Raw genomic sequence first — 18,799 nt, forward strand, 5'->3', positions numbered from 1 at the left:
GTCCTATATTTGCCTTCTTAAAAATGTTTTCCTGCTCATGGCTTATACCTCATCTCTTGGGAGAGACACACAGATCTGTACAGACAGAAATCCTGAAAACTCATCAGTCATCCTGCCTCATTAACAGGAGCAGCAGCTTGGGAGCCTGGGAGAGGCCAGGCACTCCAGTGACCACTGAATCACTTCTCCTGCCATAAAAATAAGTTTCAGGTGGTATTTTACAGTGCCAAGGAACAAGGACATTGGGTTTATTGCAGCTTAAGGAAAAGAGGGAGTTTTCATCTGATGGTGCAAAAGCTATTTCATAATTGAGCAGCTGAGTCTCATTGGACTCTAATGTTCTGCTTTAGGAATTGTGATCATTTGCTCATCAAGAATCATGGGGTTTATCCTCTCCCTATAGAGGAGGTAATTAAGATAAAGAAACTTGCTTCTGTAAGTTTAGCCATTCTGGTAAGTTTTTTAAAATATATATTTTAAAGGAAGGTACATCAGTTTTTATGTTTTAAAATTGTTACCATCTTCATTTAAAGGGGCAAATAATTAATATGAATGGATAATTATTGGATGCACAAACACTGAACTCTAGGTTTTGCTAGTGGACAATTTTCATATGCAGATTGACATTTAGTAGTATAAAGGATGTTTTTTTTAAAGCATTAGTATAAAATTTTGAGAATGACAACATGTTATTTCAAGAGTGCCTGGGGCACTCAGGAGCCCAGAATGACATTCACTTAAAACATAATTTTGTGGAACTTTAAAAATAAATAATTTATTTCTAATCTAATCTTCTCTAATGAGAGAGGAGGGGGGGAAAAAAAGCACAAACAGAAACATCTTTACAAGCTGAGCCTGTACCAGCACAGGAACCAGAGCCTGTCTGGTACCTCCCACACAATTTAATAACCTTTCCCAAAAAGCCTGTGCCTGTTAATGTGCCCTGGTGCTGTGCTGGGGCAGGGCTCTGTTCTGGGGGGGCACAGGGGGTGTGCTGGGGCTGGGGGCTGTATCCTGCTTTATGCACACAACATACAGGCACTAAGGATATCAAGTCATTGAAATCTATCAAGCAGGAATTTTATTTTATTTAGCTATTTCTAGGAAATCGTCTAATGCCAGAGAAAACAAAATTCCACCTGTGGCTCTCTCAAGAATGACTTGCTCCACATGTATATTTAATGGCTTGGAATCTGTATGTAGGTGTAGGACACAGTAAGACATTTTCTTGCAATCCTTTCTTCTACTTTGCACATGTAATTTCCATTCAGCCAGAGCAGTGTTATATAAGCTTGTAATTTTAACTCTAACTCAAGTCGGAGAGAGGGAGCCATTAATATCTACTAATTTTAGCTATCAAGGCTCTGTCTATCATGAGCTCAGAGAGCTGGGAATCTTGGAAAGCCAATTTATTCATCCCTCAGCGTCTGTGGATAGACTCAGTCCTGTAAATGGATTCCTTTCTCCTGCAAATAAAATGAGAAGCTTGTTGCTTATGTGTTGGACTCACAAGGTTAAAAAGTCCCACCCTCCAAATGCTGATAACCCACCTTTCCTTTCCTTGAGAGATCAGGTTGTGCATTTTATTAAGACTTCCCAAAGGAAGACACATCACCAAGTGACCTCGTACTGCTTGTTCTAACTGTGATCTGAGGCCAGGAGCTGGAAAATGCTTGCTTAGAAAAAAAAAATTAAACAAACAAACAAGGAAAATTAGCTCCTTGCAGAGTAAATGAAAATATCATTTAAATAAACATGGGTTTGAGTTACGTTGTGGATTTAACTTGGCTTAGGAAAGATTAATTCATCTGTGTTTATATTTTTGTTCAAATAAATCATTCTGTTTGTGTTTGGTATTTTCAGTTTAGTATCTCTCATGGGTTCTGCCAATTGCTGGAGCCATCTGGGGAAGTTTTCTGTGTTTGCTTTCCTTCCTGACTGCTGTGGGACCATTTCAGAAAGCAGTGCTGGCTGCTGCTGTGTGCTTGGATTTTCCAGACTCATTGTTAGAGGACAGACATCGATTCTTAGTGAGCCTGTGGCAGTGTCCTGTTGTTCTGAGCCCTCACAGGTGACTGAGAGAGTGACCCAGGTGTCCTCAGCAAGCTCCTCTGGCACAGGAGATTTATTTGCTGTAAATACCCATATTTATTTCTCTCAGTCCTTGAAACCTTGTTGTGTTTAAGGGTTTCAGAAAGATGGGAGATCAGCAGCAGAGACTGAGCTTGTGTGGCCTGGTGCTTCAGACAGATCCATGTGGAAACATGGACATGTTTTGTGCTTTGGTATCAAGGTGTGTTCAGAGCTGGGGAGATTCCTTGGATCTATTAGAGAAGCAGGTGGGTTTAAAGCTACATTGGTGCCAGTGACAATTAGGCACACTCAGTTTAAGTGAGAGGAGAAGAACACTCCAGAGTTTAATTCTGGCACAGAAACATTAAAAACTTTATTCTATTTTTCTGCCAACTTTTTTATATGTTTCGATCCAAGCAACTGATTTTTTCTCTTCTTGCAGCTTGTTGAGAAACTGCAGGAAAGATGCTTAGGGAGAGTTTTTCCGTTCAGATCCAGCAATGTGAAATTATTGCCTCTTTGAGAAGTAATCAATTCTCTACCTGCTGAATAAGTACTAGGAAGGATTTAAGAGGTGGATGATTTTTAACTGGTGCTTGACCTGCACTATATTCACAGATTTGTCTTACTGCAGTAAGCCCACAGAAAATGGCTGGATTGGATGTTTTTGCTTAATATTTCCTTGTCCTGAAACTGCCATGCACCTGTGTTACCCATGTTAAATACTAATACACATCCTGCTTGCATATAAAAATTAATTCAGAGCCCCTTAAACTTCTGTTTCAGCCTGGATGAGACAGAGTAATTTTATTTTCTTCCATTAAGCTATTTTTCAATGACAGCTCTTTATTCTCTAATATTAGTATAATGTGTACTGTTCAACAGGCAGTCTTTCATTTGTATTCTAATTACAGAGAAAGAACCAATATTAGAGCAGCAACACCTGCAAGTAACAAAGTGGTGGAAACAGCTCCCTCCTCCCTGCCCTTTCCAGAGGAGTGTGTGCCTGCACTGCCACTGCTCTGAGCCCAGGTTATGCTCTTGGTGTGAGCAGTGGAGAAGTCTGGCTGCTCAAGACACTGTTTCAAAGCTCGTTGGAAGAAGCAGCAGCCGCTGCTGTTTCTGCCTCAAGAGTGGTTTGCAGGATCAGGGTGACAAACAGATCTGGGTTGGACACTGGAGGAAAGAGGGGAAGGTTTGGCCTTTGTTCTTGAAAAATAATGAATCATTTTTCTGGATGGAGAGTTTGAATCACAACCTACTTGAAGGAAGTACATTTAGTAACATATTTTCATTTGGAATGTGATGTTCTTTAAAACTGAAGAAATTCTAAAAACACATCTGAAGAGATGCGTGCCCTGCTTGGTGCTCTAAGAGGAAGGACTGCTTTCCTCTATGTAACCCTGGCTTGGCTTCTTCAGCTCAGAGCTGAATGTTTTGCTAAGGATATATTTAAACAAGGTAAAATATTTTGCATTGTAGTTATCTGAAAGCACCATATCTGAAATATTACAGTAATTCTTTGTACCATGAAAGGCTTCCGGTTCTCTGATGGGATGATCTGGATCCCAGCCTGCCAAAGCTCTCAATTACACAGAAACACTCCAGGGAAAAACAGAATTATTCATGTACTGACAATTGTGTGAAATTTTGTATCAAAGAAGAACATGAAAACTTGCTGCATTAGCACAGTAATGAATTCTGTCATTTTTACAGTGGTTTTAATAATTAGATCTTTGTAAAGCAACTGAGCTTTATTTCAGTGTAGGTCTCCACTAATGCTCTCTCTGTGCCTCTTGATGTGTTAATGACTTGTCAAGAACCCTGAGGTAGATCTTTCCTACGACTTCTGAACAGGGTGCAGTTGTTTGCATGAGGACAAAGACTGTCTGTAGCTGCACACAGACTCTGAGGTTGTGCCTCACGAGCCCAGTGCAGGGGAAGCTTTGTGAAAATCTATGTCCAGGCTTTCAGCTGTGCTAAAAGCCCAGACCAGAATATGCTGAAGCATTTAACCCCTGGGAATATGGGACATAATTACACAAAGGTACATTTGTGATGCCACGTTGAAACGTGTTGGCCTCTGGATAGTTGCTCAAATGTTTTGATTTTTTTTTATTCTTTCTTTATTAGTTTGAAAATGAAATCATTTTGAAGTTGGATCATGAGGTGGAAGGAGGACGAGGGGATGAACACTACATGCAGTTGTTTGAGTCCATGTAAGTAGTGCATGGGAATAAATAGAATAAATGCCTTCAGGATGTGTTTCCATCTTACTGTTTCCAGTTCTCAGATTGGTAACCTCACCTAAAATAGAATCTTAGCAACTTTTTTCATTAAGAGACTGGAAATACCATAATCATTTGCTACACCTGGTTCAAATTGCAGTTCAAATTTTGCTCATTGAAATTATTTTCCTGGTTGCTTTTCATTGTTTTGTGCTTCAGCTAAATTATGCAGAAGTTATACATAACCTGCATTTTTACATGTCTAGATTGGACTCCAAGAGATTATTGTCTGAATTTAAATAAGGCTTTGTGATGTCATGTGCATGTTTTACTTCCTCAAAGCCTGCTACACTGTATGGGTTGTGTGTCCATGTAGGGGTAGCAGTCTTTGCAAAGTCACATCTCTCATCTGATGAACCATGAAAGCTTTGGGTACACACACAGGGGACATAAAGAATCATTTATTCTGTTTCTTTTTACAGCATCTTTTATCAAATTTGAATGTTGCTGTCTAGTTTCCTTCAGGCTCTCCCTTAGGGTAAACAACACTGGTATTTCAGTTTATCATATGGAATGTTTTCTGGACGTTCCTACAATGTCTCCATCTATTTTGAAATCCTACATTGCTTTAAAGCTGTAGAGAGCATTCAAACCAAGACTTTATCTATGCAAAAAGCAAGGCTTCCCTCAGATCTTGTGTATGAGACTCTTTGAAGCTCACTCTTTCTGAGCTGTGTAACGTTATTTGCTCACCTTGCTTGCACTTTGCTCTTTCATTCCAGCTCTTTTCTTGGAAAGTGGAACTATCCAGTTAAACCCCATCTGTCAGCAGTGCAGTCGAGGAGTGCCATCAAACACAGTACAGAGCTTTTGATCTCCCTGCCTTCCCAAGGCCCCCTTCTTGCTCTGACATATCTGTGGCACTGTCCCACTTTCTAGAAGGCCTCAAGTTCAAAATTTCCACTTTTCTAAAGATGGCACTTCATCTTATGCTCAGATAATATTTTTCCTTCCATCCTTGAAGTTGGTGAATGACGCCTGTAGATGGAGAGTTGAAGCAGAGGCTGGTGACCTGCCTGGGGTAGGACCTGTTCTCTCAGTTGGTTTGCTTTAAATCTTCCTACCTTCACACCTTTCAAAGCAGGGATTTCAAGCCTCTGTTCCCAATTCCCTGTTCCAACTGGAAGGAGACACAGTTATATTTGGTTCCACATTTATTCATTTGGTCATATTTTTATCAGCTGATCTCCTAGAACTGTCTGCACTCCTGCACAGCTCCAGGTGTCACCTGAAGGCAGATATTTAGCAGCACTCAGTGACTGCTGTGCTGCTGCTCACCTCTGCAACCAACATTTGCCCACACTGGTGGTTGCTGGGAACTTCTCCACGCCCACAGTAATGAGCTAAACAGGTTCAGCAGAAGTTTAATTAAGCACTTGCTTTCATTGCTAGACCTAAATGTTAGTGCAGCCCATGATGGGGTTGTGGCCTGTCCTAGACAGCAGAGGGGAAGCTGGGGTAATGTGGGGCAGGTGAGAGGCTGTTCTCAACAGGCAGAGTAGACACGGCTGCCCTGCCTGGGGAAGGGCAGGAGAATCAGTCCAGCTCCGTGAACACAAGTTGTGCCACTTGTCCTCAGGCTCAGAAAATGAGTTCTGGCATGTTTTAGTAACTAATGTAGGCACAACAGGAAATGGCATTTGGCAGCTTTCCAGTTCCCCATCACTGCAGTGGCCCATGATATGCAGTTGTTTTTCTCAAGCTTTATTGCAAATATTTTTTTATTTAAAATTTTCATTTTTTTCAAGCTCTGTTTAAAAATTCAAAGGTTTCTTGCTCCCTCCTGGAGGTAAAAAAAAATCTTCTGAAGTTTTATTGTCCTTTTTATTGGGATTATTGTATAAAGCTGAGCAATACAACTTTTTGAATCTTCCCTCAAGAGACAGGTATTCCTCTCTCCTGTTTTTTTGCAGTTCTCCTTTATGTGCACTCTGGTTCACCTTTCTTTAGTGACTGGAGTTATGTACTTTGTGCTGGGTGAGACCCAGCAATAGCTTGTGGTTTATGTCAATGTTTTTCTGCTTGTATTGGGAAGAAATGTGATGTCTTAGTGCTTTATGTTCCTTGTGCACTCAGGAAACGTTCACAAAGCTCTGCCTTGTTTGCTGTTACTCCAAGGGAACCTGTGGCAGAAATCCATAATAGTCACTTAAACAGAGACTGCACTTTCCTTCATTAGTGTCTCACACTCTCTCTGATACTTGTATATGTAAAATAACACCATTTTTTCTGTATAATATTCCAGTCTCCTATGTGGTACTGAGGCTTTCTTACTTCCCCACAAATATCATTTAATGTGCTCCAGCCTTTTCTGTCAGTTGTCAGCTCTTCAGCCCCTTTAGTGTTTCCATTCCATTTGCAGTGTATTTTATAAGCCATGTGTCAGTTATTGATTTAAATATTTCCATTTCAGACCAGAGCAACTGGAGTATTCTGGTTGTATCTGCTGGCCTCTGTCCCTCCTATCTTATACAATATAAATGTTCTTTCACACATCCACGTACACATTCCCTCTGTCTCAGCACAGTAACTCCCTTGGAGCTGCACAATCCAAGGAATAAACTTCAGATGCTGCTTTTACTTTGCTTGAGTTGGGTATTCTTGACTTGGTTTTATTCTTGGGTATTCTGCAGAGGTTCCATTCTAGGCCAGAGCTTTGAGGATTTCTTTGCAATTGAAGTCAATATGAATATGTATTTTCTGAAGAAGGTTCAAATAATTATGAGGGGTAAAAAAAAATATAATTTCTCCTATTAATTAAAACAGTATACTTTAACATTAAAATTTTAAAAAATATTGTGCCTAAAGATTAATAATAAATTATTTTTTTTACCTGGGTGTCTGGAAAACAATGATCTAGAGCTCGATTGATAATGAAGCACTAAGAGGTCAGAACCTTCCCAGCTACCAATACACAGCAGGGCTTCCTTGGGGAAAATTAACTGCATTTCTGCCTGACCCAATGCTTGCATCTATAATTATATATGTGAAAATATATGTATGTATGTCTGTGTGTATATATATATGTAATGTAGCTTGTCAGAGAGAATCCCAATGGAAAACCAGAATGTTAAGTAGAGGAAACAAGCTCTTAAGCAAAGAAATAAAATAATCCTTAATGAGATGCAAGTAATCACTTAATGATGTTTAAACAGTTAAACTTTGAAAAGAAAGCTCTGACAGTAAAGAGAAATCTCTACTCTTAAATCACTTCAGCACTTTGTAGAAACAGTATATGCTAATATTTTGTTAATGTAAATTGAATCTGATGATGCCAAAATATAAAATTCCCTTTCCCCTACTTTCATCAAAAGAGATCAAGCTGCTCTTTTCAATCTGCAGAAAGTTGATTGTCTGGTTGTGCTTATTTCTCAAAGTAAAATTACTCTGGTGATGACTTTTTTGAGCTAAAAAAATTGTAATTTTTGTTCATTTGAACTTTCTACTCGCATGTAGCAGTACAAAGAGAAGGAAAGCATTTTTGCATTTTATGCTGTGGAAAGTACAGTATTTATTGCAATAGTGTGACATTCCAGAGACCTGAGTTTGTGATAGCACAGATGCAAGTTGCTCTGTCCTGAAGGTGAATACACCCTTGAATTCAAAGTCATTTTCAGACAGGAAAAGTAAATGTTTCTTTTTTTTTAACCCTTTGATTATATGCATCTGTCTTCTGGACAGCTAAATGACCAACTCACAGAGGGAATACCTGCAGTTCATTTAGGCCTAATTCAGTATTTGCCTTCAGAATGGTACCAACCTTTCTGTGTTTGCAGCCTTATGGAGTGTGCCAAGCAGCACCCTGGCATTTTCAGCTTGGTGAAAAGCTTTGTGAGCCTGGTGAAAAAGCTCCTGGAGAGGCTGCTGGATTATCGTGCCGTGATGAACGACGAGAACAAGGACAACCGCATGAGCTGCACCGTGAACCTGCTGGTAGGTTCTCTCCTGGGATTCTGGTCTGAGGGGGGCAGAGCATTAGAATCCATTTATTAAACATGAAGGTAAATCTCCCCAGGGACAGGAGTGGGTGACAACATTCCCTAGTGATTTAAACTCTGAGGCAAGAGATTTTTATATCTATTTGCACAGATATATGCGTAAGTCTGAAAGCAATATTCACCCTTTTGTTTTGTTTTGTTTGTATGCTTTATCCACTTTGATTCTGTGGATAAATAAGGAAGTTTGCTGCTCACATGCCTGTACCTATTGGTAGGCTTAATGGGACACTGGGTTCTTGACAGAGTCAAGCTCTGATGAGGAACTGACCCACTTGCTGCTTCAGCACCTCTGTAGTTACAGTTTTCAAATGTGGGCAGGAAACCTGCAAGGCACCCTTGCAGTAAGGTGCCAAGAGGTTTGAGGCTCTGATGTGGTCCTAGGCCACTCTGTCTTCTTTTCTACCCCTGTTTTGTAATGAGGATATGGCATAGAGAGATTCCTCCTCCAGGAAATTCCTCAAAGCCAAGGAGGAACGTCTGCCACCTTTGAAGTATTGCACTCACACACTCTTAGTTCCTCAATAATCACTGTGCAATGTGGTATAAATTTCTGCAGCTCTTCAAGACACAATTCTTGTCATACCTTTTGCACAGCCTTAGCAACTTACATACCTGCAAACATGTTATGGTGACCAAAAAATGAGCTTTATTCCTGGAACTGGCCCCGTTAGAGGTATTGCACAACAATGCTCCGTAACTACAGTGCTACACATCTGCTTCAATACATACCAGCTTCCACCAAGTGTAGCTGGAGCCTGTGGTTTATTATGTTAATTCATTTGGATAACCATATTTTCCTCTTCTCCATTAGAAAAGCCTTCAGTAATGATTTCATTTTGAACTATAAGAAGTATATGTATGTATAAAAACATTAATAAAAATATTAATTGAAGCAGTAGTTCCAGGTTTAAACTTCAGATAGTCTGTAAATAATCTGTTTCTCCTGCAGTCTATGTTTTCTAACTAGCAAGAAAAGCAAAATCTCAGTGTGTATATATATATACATAATTTTATTAAAGGTCATTAGGAGGTAACTTTAAATATTTGTGTCCCTAGAATTTCTACAAGAGCATTAACCGTGAAGAGATGTACATCAGGTATGGCAACCATGCTATTGGATCTCTTTTGGAGAGGGCAATAATATTGTCCTGTGAGTTCTGGTTTTATCGTTGTGCTTGGATTTCTGTAGTTAATGTTACTTTACCATCCACAATGACTCTGTGGCAGCCCTGGCCTCATCTGCATTCTCACTCTGTTGTTAGCTTGGCCTTCAGCAACTGGGAATCTATGCTATGTATTCAGCAAAGGCATTTTTTCCCACAAGAATTAACTTGTAAATTGTAAATCACTCAACATTCATTGTCTATTGTCTAAAATTAAGAAAGTACAGATAGATTTGAGGTTTGAGGGAGGGTGTATCATGCATTTAGGATGGCAGAGAAAACATTCTAGTTTTGTAGAACGGCCCAGTCCTTCAATATGCAGCACTCCACGGGCAGGGTTGCAGCTGAGGCTGTAAATTTCTGTGAGAGCTGCAAATTCCTTCCGATGTGACATGGCCTCTTGCTGTCTCCAAGAGTTCTGCATACGGGCTTCAGCAGATCTTGCTGCTTCAGAAGCTCCCTGTTTCTTGTCTCTCCTCTCCTGCAAAATCTGCAGAACAAAGCCCCAGCTCCCAGCTGAAATGAGCCCTGGAGGTGGTTCAGAGCTAACCTTGGAGCTGTGAGGCGGAGGGGCTGGGGGGCAACAACGCTGCCTCTGCGGGCATTGCTGAGGGGAAGCTTTCTGTTGGGCTGGCAGCTGGGAATGGGAGTGCCTTGAACTGCCACAGCAGGGTGTCAGAGCTCCTGTGCCTCAGAACTGGTGTGAGTTACAGCACAGCATGCAGTTTTTCTGCCTGGCTGCAGTAGATGCAGCTTTGAGCTCCACGGTGGGCAGTGGTTGCGCTGGAAGCAGCAACGCTGCCCTGGGGATCACAGAGAACATTCAGCTTAGAGCTCTCCTGCCCCCAACACCTCCCGGGTTGTACAGCGCCTGTTGTGCCTTTCTGGGCTGGTATTTTGCACTTTCTCCGTGCCCCTGTTATCTGCTGTGTTTGCATCTGGAGAATGTGTGCCTGCAGGTAAGCAGTGCTGCAGGGGAAGTGAATCAGCCGTAACCGGGCCAGGAGACACTTCAGAGACGGAGTCAGAGAAGCGGGTATTTGCTTTATTCAGCGCGCCGGGTGTGTGGGGATCGCTCCTCCAAACACACACCTGGTGCTCTCTACAACACGGTATTAAGGGTTAAATTATGAATATTCATCACATTCCTTGGGACAGGTGTGGTTACACAAATTATTTCTCGGAAGTCATTAGCATATGGGCCACACATGCGCTGTGTGTCCTGGTGGTCGCGCTGAGGAAGGCCTCTCCTCTTCCTCGGGGGTCTTTCTGATGAAGGCCAGTAGTCATCCTCGCAGTGAACTTTTCACCTTTCTCCCTGGGCAGGCGTAGTCCTTTGAGGAATGATTCAGCAGTCTCTGAGATGATCCTTGTCCCCTCTATCTTGACAAGATTAGGGTGAATTCGGCTTCTCAGGCTTTGTAATTAACATCTTCTGTCTGAACTAACATTTGCTGTCTCCCAGTAGTTAACTTGTGCTTACATGAGTTAGTTATTGACTGCTCCTTCTTGAGAAGGCACCTGTCCTGAGGAACCCTCCAGGAATATTGGACTTGGAGGCCTCTCTTAGACCTTGAGTGCAGCAATCCTTCCTCTGAGGAGGAGCTGACCGCAGCTCACAGGAGGAGGACGGCTCTTTCTCCTCCTTTTGTGCACAAAGTTTCAGCACACAAAGGAACACAGCAAAGTGTGAGCAAATGCCCAGAGCCTCAATCCCCCTCAGTGTCCTTGAGGACACTTTGGGGAGTCACAGTGTGACATTTACAGAGTTTCCTGTTATCTGGAGCATTTTGACACTCAGTATTCCAGTCATGTCAGTATCCAGTCTAATCCTTGCTCTCTCCTCTATCAGGTATTTGTATAAATTGCGAGATCTTCATTTAGATTGTGAGAATTACACAGAAGCAGCATATACCCTTCTACTCCATACGTGGCTCCTGAAGGTTAGCTTTTCTAAACTCAATATATAATTAAGCTTTTGCAATTTTCAATTTTAATATATTAAAGTGAATGTCTTAATATCTGATTTACTGCATATTAGTTATTTTCCACAGGGGTATTCAAGTTTCTGGTTAGAAATACTGCAGTAGGTCATACAAAACTAACATTAATTGTTGAAATTTTATTTTCAGTCGGTGAATAAAAGCCATATATTGCTGAAACTAAATATGGTAGCAAAAATAGTTTTCCTTTATAGTGAGAACATTGTGTACAAATCTAGTTTTCATTTTGGTAATTTCTAATATAATAGTTATGAAAATTAAACACAGTTCCAGCTATCACAAAGGGTCACCTAACTTTTAATTTTAAATAATATGGATTACATAACCAAGTTATGTTGGCTTTCTTTTGTAGCTGGTAATTAATTCTTTTTCAGTACAAGTATTGTTCATTACCAGTGTGACTGACAGTATCAATTGAAATGGTCAGTAAGATCCATTTCCATTACAAGGGAATATTCCAAATTTAAATGCTCTTCAGTAAAAACTTGATATTTCTTACGGAATTTACTTTAGTGCAGAACTATATAAATTTGTGCTTTTTTGCTTAAACTTCATTTTGATTTTTTTATGATTGTACAAATATGAGGTATATTGTATGTATTGGTATAGACAAAGATAATAGTATATGAAATATTTTAATACAAAAAATCAAAACTAAGTCAGTCAAGATGATAGCACTGAAAAAAAAAAGGAACTAATTTTCTCACATGGATTTTTATATAAAATTTGTAGGTGGGGCAAGGATGGGCAGGTGTAACATCTTAATATATTTTTTAAATATTATGTGTGGTGCTGTATCACGTGAAATACAGCACTTGTCTGATGAGGCAGTGAATGCAATCCCTGTGCCTTTCCCAGTTTGTCTGTGGATGGGTAAAAAAGACTCAGGAAGAAAACACTTAGAAGAGCCCAGGGGACCAGACCTTGTGGCAGTGGGGATTTTGATGTGAAACACTGAGCTTTAAAATTCTTTTTGATGTGTTCTCATTCTCAGTGGTCAGATGAACAGTGTGCACCCCAAGTCATGTCAACAGAGTTCCAGTGCTCACAGACCTACAGACACTTGAAAGAGAATTTGTATGAAAAGATCATAGAATACTTTGACAAAGGAAAGGTAGGTCTGGAGAGTTCTTCCCTTCCAAATCTCTCTGCTGTGCTACTCTGAATAGTCATGTTTAACGAATGTGCCCTGGATAAAAAACATTTGTGAGGAAAAGCTTCTTTGAAATGTGGGTCAAGTAAAAATTGTGTCCTGCAGGCTTATTCCCAGAGCATATCCGTTCCATAGGAGCATATTCCTTCAATGACCTCGTTCACAGAGAAAGAGGGCTAATGTTTCAGCACATTGTCACAAGCATCTCTGTCAGGCACCAACAAAATACAATAAAAAATGTTGAATCTACTTCCATTTACAAAGAAAAGAATATGGACTACACAGATTCCATTTCTAAACCACTTGGCCCTTATCTCAGAAAAACTCCAGACAGTTCAAAATAGACATATTTGTTTCAGAGAGGACTAAGAATTGTATCCTAAAATTAAAATGCAGTAGGTTGATGTTCAGTACCTCAGTTTAGTTCAATTTAAGACAAAAAAGTGTTAATAAAATTACCTGTAAGTGCAATGGCATTAGACCTGAGAATTTTGGAAATAAAGCAAAGGAGAAGCTCTACAGTGCCAGACAATTAATCTCGTGACCCAATGCAACCTTTAAGTCATTATGTCTTGTTGAGCCAGAGCCAAAGGTACGATGGGGAAGATAAGTCATTACTGTTTCTCTCGAAAGCCCTTCCTATAACTTACAAGGTAGAAAGTTTCAGCTTCAGTTTCTCAGGTTTTCTGTTGGCATCTGCAGTAACTGCACTGCAGCAGTGCCCACCTGCTGTCCCAGCAGAACCCAACCCTCCCAATTCCTGATGTGCAGCACCCAGCACTGAGGTTCACGCCACGGCCAAGGACCCAGCTGCCAGGGCCAGGAATACCTGGCCAGAGAGCCCATGGCACCACGTGAGAATGGCCTGATGTGTGCCTGGCAGTGTCCTTTCAGCAGCAGAGAATTCTAGAATTCTGCTCAGGGACACCTTTGTGTCCTCTATTCTGACTTGGAGAGGAGACAGAATTTGAGAAATATCTTCACAAGAGGGAGTTTGTTCCTGCTTTAAGACCACTTTTGTGAAGTGCCCAGAGCAGCTGAGAAAAGCAGTCCTGGTCTTTCAGTGACCATCGTTGTAGGAGGCAGCTGTTAAGTTGCATGGAAAGAAAGAAGCTGCTACTCTGGGCAAGTGGCAATTTAAGACTTGTGGTTATTTAGCTGATGAGAGCTGTCATGTACAAGGCTCCCTATGATTATGGATGCTGCAGGATGTTTTGTTAAATGGTGTGTGTTTTAAGGACAGGCAGGTGTCAGCCCCCTCATAAACTGCTCTGTGCTTGGGGTATGTTCTGAATGTTTTCACCTCAGTGATTTGCTCTTTTTTTTTCCTTTAATGTATCTGAAAGGTAAGATGATTTTTTTTTTTAATGTTACTCTAATAATAAAGTAGGTTTACTTATTCCTTCCTGTAACAAATCATAAAACACTTTTATTTTTTAACATTAATCTGCTTTCCTTAAGTTTATGATTGCCCTGAGTCTTCCACTTTAAATGTGTAGTTAATAAATGACTGCACTTTAAAGACAACATAATCAATAAAACTGCAGTTAAACTCTGATGCATTGAAAACTTGTTTGTTGGTACTGGATTTACTTTTTGAACGTGTGGTTGCATTGCAGATGTGGGAAGAAGCCATATCTTTATGCAAAGAACTTGCAGAGCAATATGAAAAGGAAGTTTTTGACTATGAACTTCTAAGTCAAAACTTGGTAAGGTTATATATAGATCTTCAGATTATTGCAGTCCAGAAATTAGTGCCTTTCAGCTATCAGACAGCAGAGCTGCCTATGAGCTTGTGCTCTACAATGGATTTTTAATTCATTTGTTGAAGAGTTGCTGTTTCACTGTAACAATCCAGTGGTAAAGGCTCATAAATGACTGTTGGTTAAAGTTGCATGAACATCTGTTTATTGAGGTATTTTGAAATGTCTGTAGATGAAATAAACATGTTCTCACCTAGGGAAATGTAAAGGCTGCATTTTGAAGCTGCTGTACTGCCTTAGGGTAGAAAGAACACCTGGGTGAACTTTTCCCCCTAAATTTTTCTTTAAATTTTAGCAGCTTGGATCTTGACAAGCCTGAAGAATTCTGTCCTAATCAGGACTGTGGAAGTATTACAGCACAAGGAATTAGAACTAGGTCCAAAGGCTAGAAGGAAATTTTTGAAGGGAAATAAAATATTCAGTTATTCATTTTCCTTTAAATTTAATGAATCCAAAAAAAATCCACCCCTCACAAACCATTTTTATTTCTACTCCCAATATTTCACATTTGCATGATTTTTAACAAATGTTTAGGGCTCATTCCACAGATATCCCTGAATCTTCCACAGAGAAGTTGTGGGAATCAAAACATGATGTTCCTGAATGGTGCTGTGTGTAAAAAATATGCTGTGTGTCTTTTGCTCTGTTTTTATCACGAACTAGAAGACATTTTTGCTAGTTTAAGTTGCAGTGCTGTGTTCTCACAGACATAACACCTAAATGACACTTGGTATTTTATGGAAGAAATTGTTCTAAGCCCTTTATAGGGTGTGTGCCCTTAATACGAGGCTACAGTAAAAACTGGAGTTGATCCCATACCTTGGGAAATATTTGAGGCAGGGAGTTTCTCCAAATGTATTATTTCAGTAATTCTATCAGTGGCCAAGGATGACTTTGGTGTTTGCTTTTCTCCTAAGTTAAGGGTAAACGCAGTTTTGAGGCCAAATATGAAGGTTGAAGCCATACCCATTTCACTGTGTATCGTATTTGCATATAAATGTAAACAGTGTTTAATGTCCCCCAGCAGCATCCTGTGTGATAACTGATTACTGCCACAGCTCATCAGCTGAGAGCTGATAGCTCTTGCTTGTGTAGTAGAGGTTAAAAATGCATAGATAAAACCCCCAAACACAAGTAATTACAGTTGGTTTTGCTTTCAGATCCAGCAAGCAAAGTTTTATGAAAACATCATGAAAATTCTGAGGCCTAAACCAGACTATTTTGCTGTTGGATATTATGGCCAAGGATTCCCAACATTTCTAAGGGTAAACTTGTTTAAATTATTACTTTTTCATGTATTTTCATTCTTCTTTTCTTTTCCTGTTTTCCTCATGATTAATGTCCAGATTCCTTTTTTGCCCTCTGATATGCATTGAGCTGACATATTCATACCAACTGTCTTGTACTGCTCTTAAGTTTTTTCCTGAACTGCAACAGTTCCTACTTTAGGACAAAAATGGTAAGTTTGAGCTGGTTTTATTCAACATATGCTGAATCTACTCTGTTTTCTTTACTTTTCTCCAGTTTTGACTACCATGGAGGAAATCCAGACTCCAAAGGCTCTTTTTTTTTCAAGAAACCTGACAAACTAGGGAAGCAGTGCACAACTAGATTCTACCATAGGTTTTTAAAAGGTCATTGTTTTAACCACAGTAGTGCATGAGTTCAGAGCATAAAAATAACCTAAATATTTGGTGTTTCTTACTACTAAAACCCCTCTTACATACAACAATGAATAGGGTGGCTTTCTTCACACTTGAAAAGCAATGAGGTGCCCTGATTTTGAAGTTTAAAGGCTAAAGCTGCCTTGAAAACACTGGGAAAACAGTGAAAGGATACACCAGTGTCATTGTTTTCTGAATAATAAAACTCCAGGGTCTCTGGAGAATCAGTGCTGCTTTCCAGCACCTGGTAAAAAAGGTGTTTGGCTTTAGAGTTGATTAATTTTCAAAAAACAGAAACACCCATTCCAAAATGTGAACACTGCTGTGCCTTTGTGCTGATTACCACGAGCCTGTAACTTCTGCCTCAGCACCACCAGCCCAGGAAATAACTCCTTATTCCTTGCAGAACAAAGTGTTCATCTACCGTGGGAAGGAGTATGAGAGGAGGGAGGATTTCCAGGCCCACCTGATGAGCCAGTTTCCCAGTGCTGAGAAGATGAACACGACTGCAGTGCCCGGAGAGGATGTGAGGAACTCTCCTGGTCAATGTATCCTTGGATGCTTGGGAGATTGCAGAGGAAGGAGGGTTGGGAAACCTTGTTCTTAGCATGAGCTTATCTGTGTGAAATACTAATTTCCTGGAAAGGTTGAAAGTTTACTGATGTGGCAGCTCAGTTTGCAGTTTTGCTTACACATCCTCCATGTCTTTTATGGTTTGTACCTAAGAGAGCTGCTGTTTTTCTAGCAGTTCTAAGGAAACTGTCTCTTTCATTCATCACAGAAACATTTAGGTTGGAAAAAACCTTTAGGATGGAGTCCAGCCATAAACCTTGTTCACCCATGTTCCCAAGTGCTGCATTTACATGTCTTTTAAATCCCTCCAGGGATGGTGACTCAACCCCTTCCCTGGGCAGCCGGTGCTAGGGCTTGACAGCCCTTCTGGGGAAGAAAATTCACTGTAGTTCATACATGGTTCAGCTTTATTTTCTTCAAATGGCAAAACCAGTGTCACATGCTTGAAGAGACTCAGTTTAAAGCAGCAAATTGTCTATTACCTCCTATTCATAGCTGTTGTGTCTTGATATTAAATTCGTGTCTTCCTTGAGCATTGCTCTGCCTGGCACCACACTTTGGTATCACCTCTCTTTCTTGGCAACATAAACATGTCCTAAGTCCCTCAGAAATTTTTTTTAGGAAAATTAACTCACAAAAACTGTTAACCAATTTTTAGAATGGCATCAATTAATCTTGGTTAGAATAACTCTGATTATCTTCTGATTTGAGTCGTTATTGACTGAGCAGATATGGAATCACCTCATTGTATCAGACATTTTTTATTTGGATGCTGATTTTCCTTTGTTACTTTTCAAGGTGATGTTGTAACACTTCACATACTCTCTTGAGTCTATTCTGGTGGAACCTTCTGGAGGAGAAAGGGAATACTTTCTTTTCACACTGTTGGGACTGAAGTGGGAGTATTACAGGCTTGTCTAAAATAGTACATTAGGCTTGAAAGCCAAGCTCTCCCAAGTCTGTCTTGCGTCTTAACTAATTAAATTTTTTTTGGATATCACATGCTTCAGTCCTTAAGGTAAAATTTGCTCATCTATTCACAAGGAGGAGGACATAGGCACCACTACTACACTTATGCAAAAAGATCTGACCAGAGGGCATGAGTTTCAAACATACTGAAATATGTAAGAATGTGATATATTTACTTACAAATACAGCATTCAGATTTAAAAACCAGCACTTCCATAGAAAAAGGAAATCTCAAGTAAAAGGGCTGTTCAGTTACAGATTTCAAAATTAAATGTTAACCATCATGACTTTATGCATGCCTAAAGCTACACAGTGAAACTGTTAAGATCAGATATGGTTGATGTTATTTTTGTAAGTTGCCTGAGCTTAAAAATTTAATGAATGAGTCAGTGTGATAAATTCTGCTGCAGATATTCAAGCTCAGGAAATAATAAAAATATGCAGTTCAAAATTAATATGTATTCACTGGTTTCTACTGGCAGATTTTTCCTTTTTTGGCCAAGGAAACGCCAGAAATGAAACCCTGAACACTTCAGATTTTTCATCAGAACATGTCTTTTATTATTATTATTATTATTATTTCCCTTGTAGCCTACAGTATTTCATACTAATAGTTAATAACATGCCCTTAACTTTCACAATTTCAGATATCCAGTGTTTTACAGTGCAGCCAGTCCTGGAGGAGCAGCCTAGATTCAAAAATAAGGCAGTGCCTGATCAAATCATAAAGTAAGTAAATTTCTGTAGTGATAGTGTAGTGAAAATCAGTCCATATTCCTAAACTGACAATCATTATTTTGTGAATTCAGTCATTTTCCAATGAATCTTAGAGTTTTTATTGTCTTAATTTACTGACTTATGTATCCATAGAATCAGAGAACAATTTGTGTGGGAAGGGACCTTCAGAGGCCACCCAGTTCAATCCCCCAGGGACAATGCTCAGAGCTCCACCCCATCTCTCTGGGGTATTCCCCAGGAATTTCATGAGAGCCTGTACCCATCTACCACTGAAGAAATAACTCGTGGATGCAGGGACAGAGGTGGAATCTGTGCTTTGGCTCAAAGGTGCTGAGTTTTCAACACGACTCAGACAAGTGGTGGAGACAGGGCTCTTGGATGTAACTGGCAGTGTGAGAGTGGTTGAGTTGGAGG

At 40.0% G+C, this 18,799-nt stretch overlaps 1 protein-coding gene across 1 annotated transcript in view; it reads left to right on the forward strand.

Moving 5' to 3' along the window:
* The window catches only part of DOCK2 (dedicator of cytokinesis 2), a 151,681-nt gene that overhangs the window by 117,866 nt on the left and 15,016 nt on the right, over positions 1 to 18,799 (forward strand). The window contains exons 34-42 of the mRNA XM_069029298.1: positions 4,207 to 4,292; positions 8,138 to 8,294; positions 9,416 to 9,456; positions 11,375 to 11,465; positions 12,520 to 12,639; positions 14,298 to 14,387; positions 15,602 to 15,706; positions 16,512 to 16,653; positions 18,295 to 18,376. Of these exons, the coding sequence (XP_068885399.1) occupies positions 4,207 to 4,292; positions 8,138 to 8,294; positions 9,416 to 9,456; positions 11,375 to 11,465; positions 12,520 to 12,639; positions 14,298 to 14,387; positions 15,602 to 15,706; positions 16,512 to 16,653; positions 18,295 to 18,376 (914 nt within the window). The remainder of the gene's footprint in view (positions 1 to 4,206; positions 4,293 to 8,137; positions 8,295 to 9,415; positions 9,457 to 11,374; positions 11,466 to 12,519; positions 12,640 to 14,297; positions 14,388 to 15,601; positions 15,707 to 16,511; positions 16,654 to 18,294; positions 18,377 to 18,799) is intronic.

The sequence above is a fragment of the Aphelocoma coerulescens genome, chromosome 13, assembly GCF_041296385.1.
Source record: "Aphelocoma coerulescens isolate FSJ_1873_10779 chromosome 13, UR_Acoe_1.0, whole genome shotgun sequence".
Lineage (NCBI taxonomy): Eukaryota > Metazoa > Chordata > Aves > Passeriformes > Corvidae > Aphelocoma > Aphelocoma coerulescens.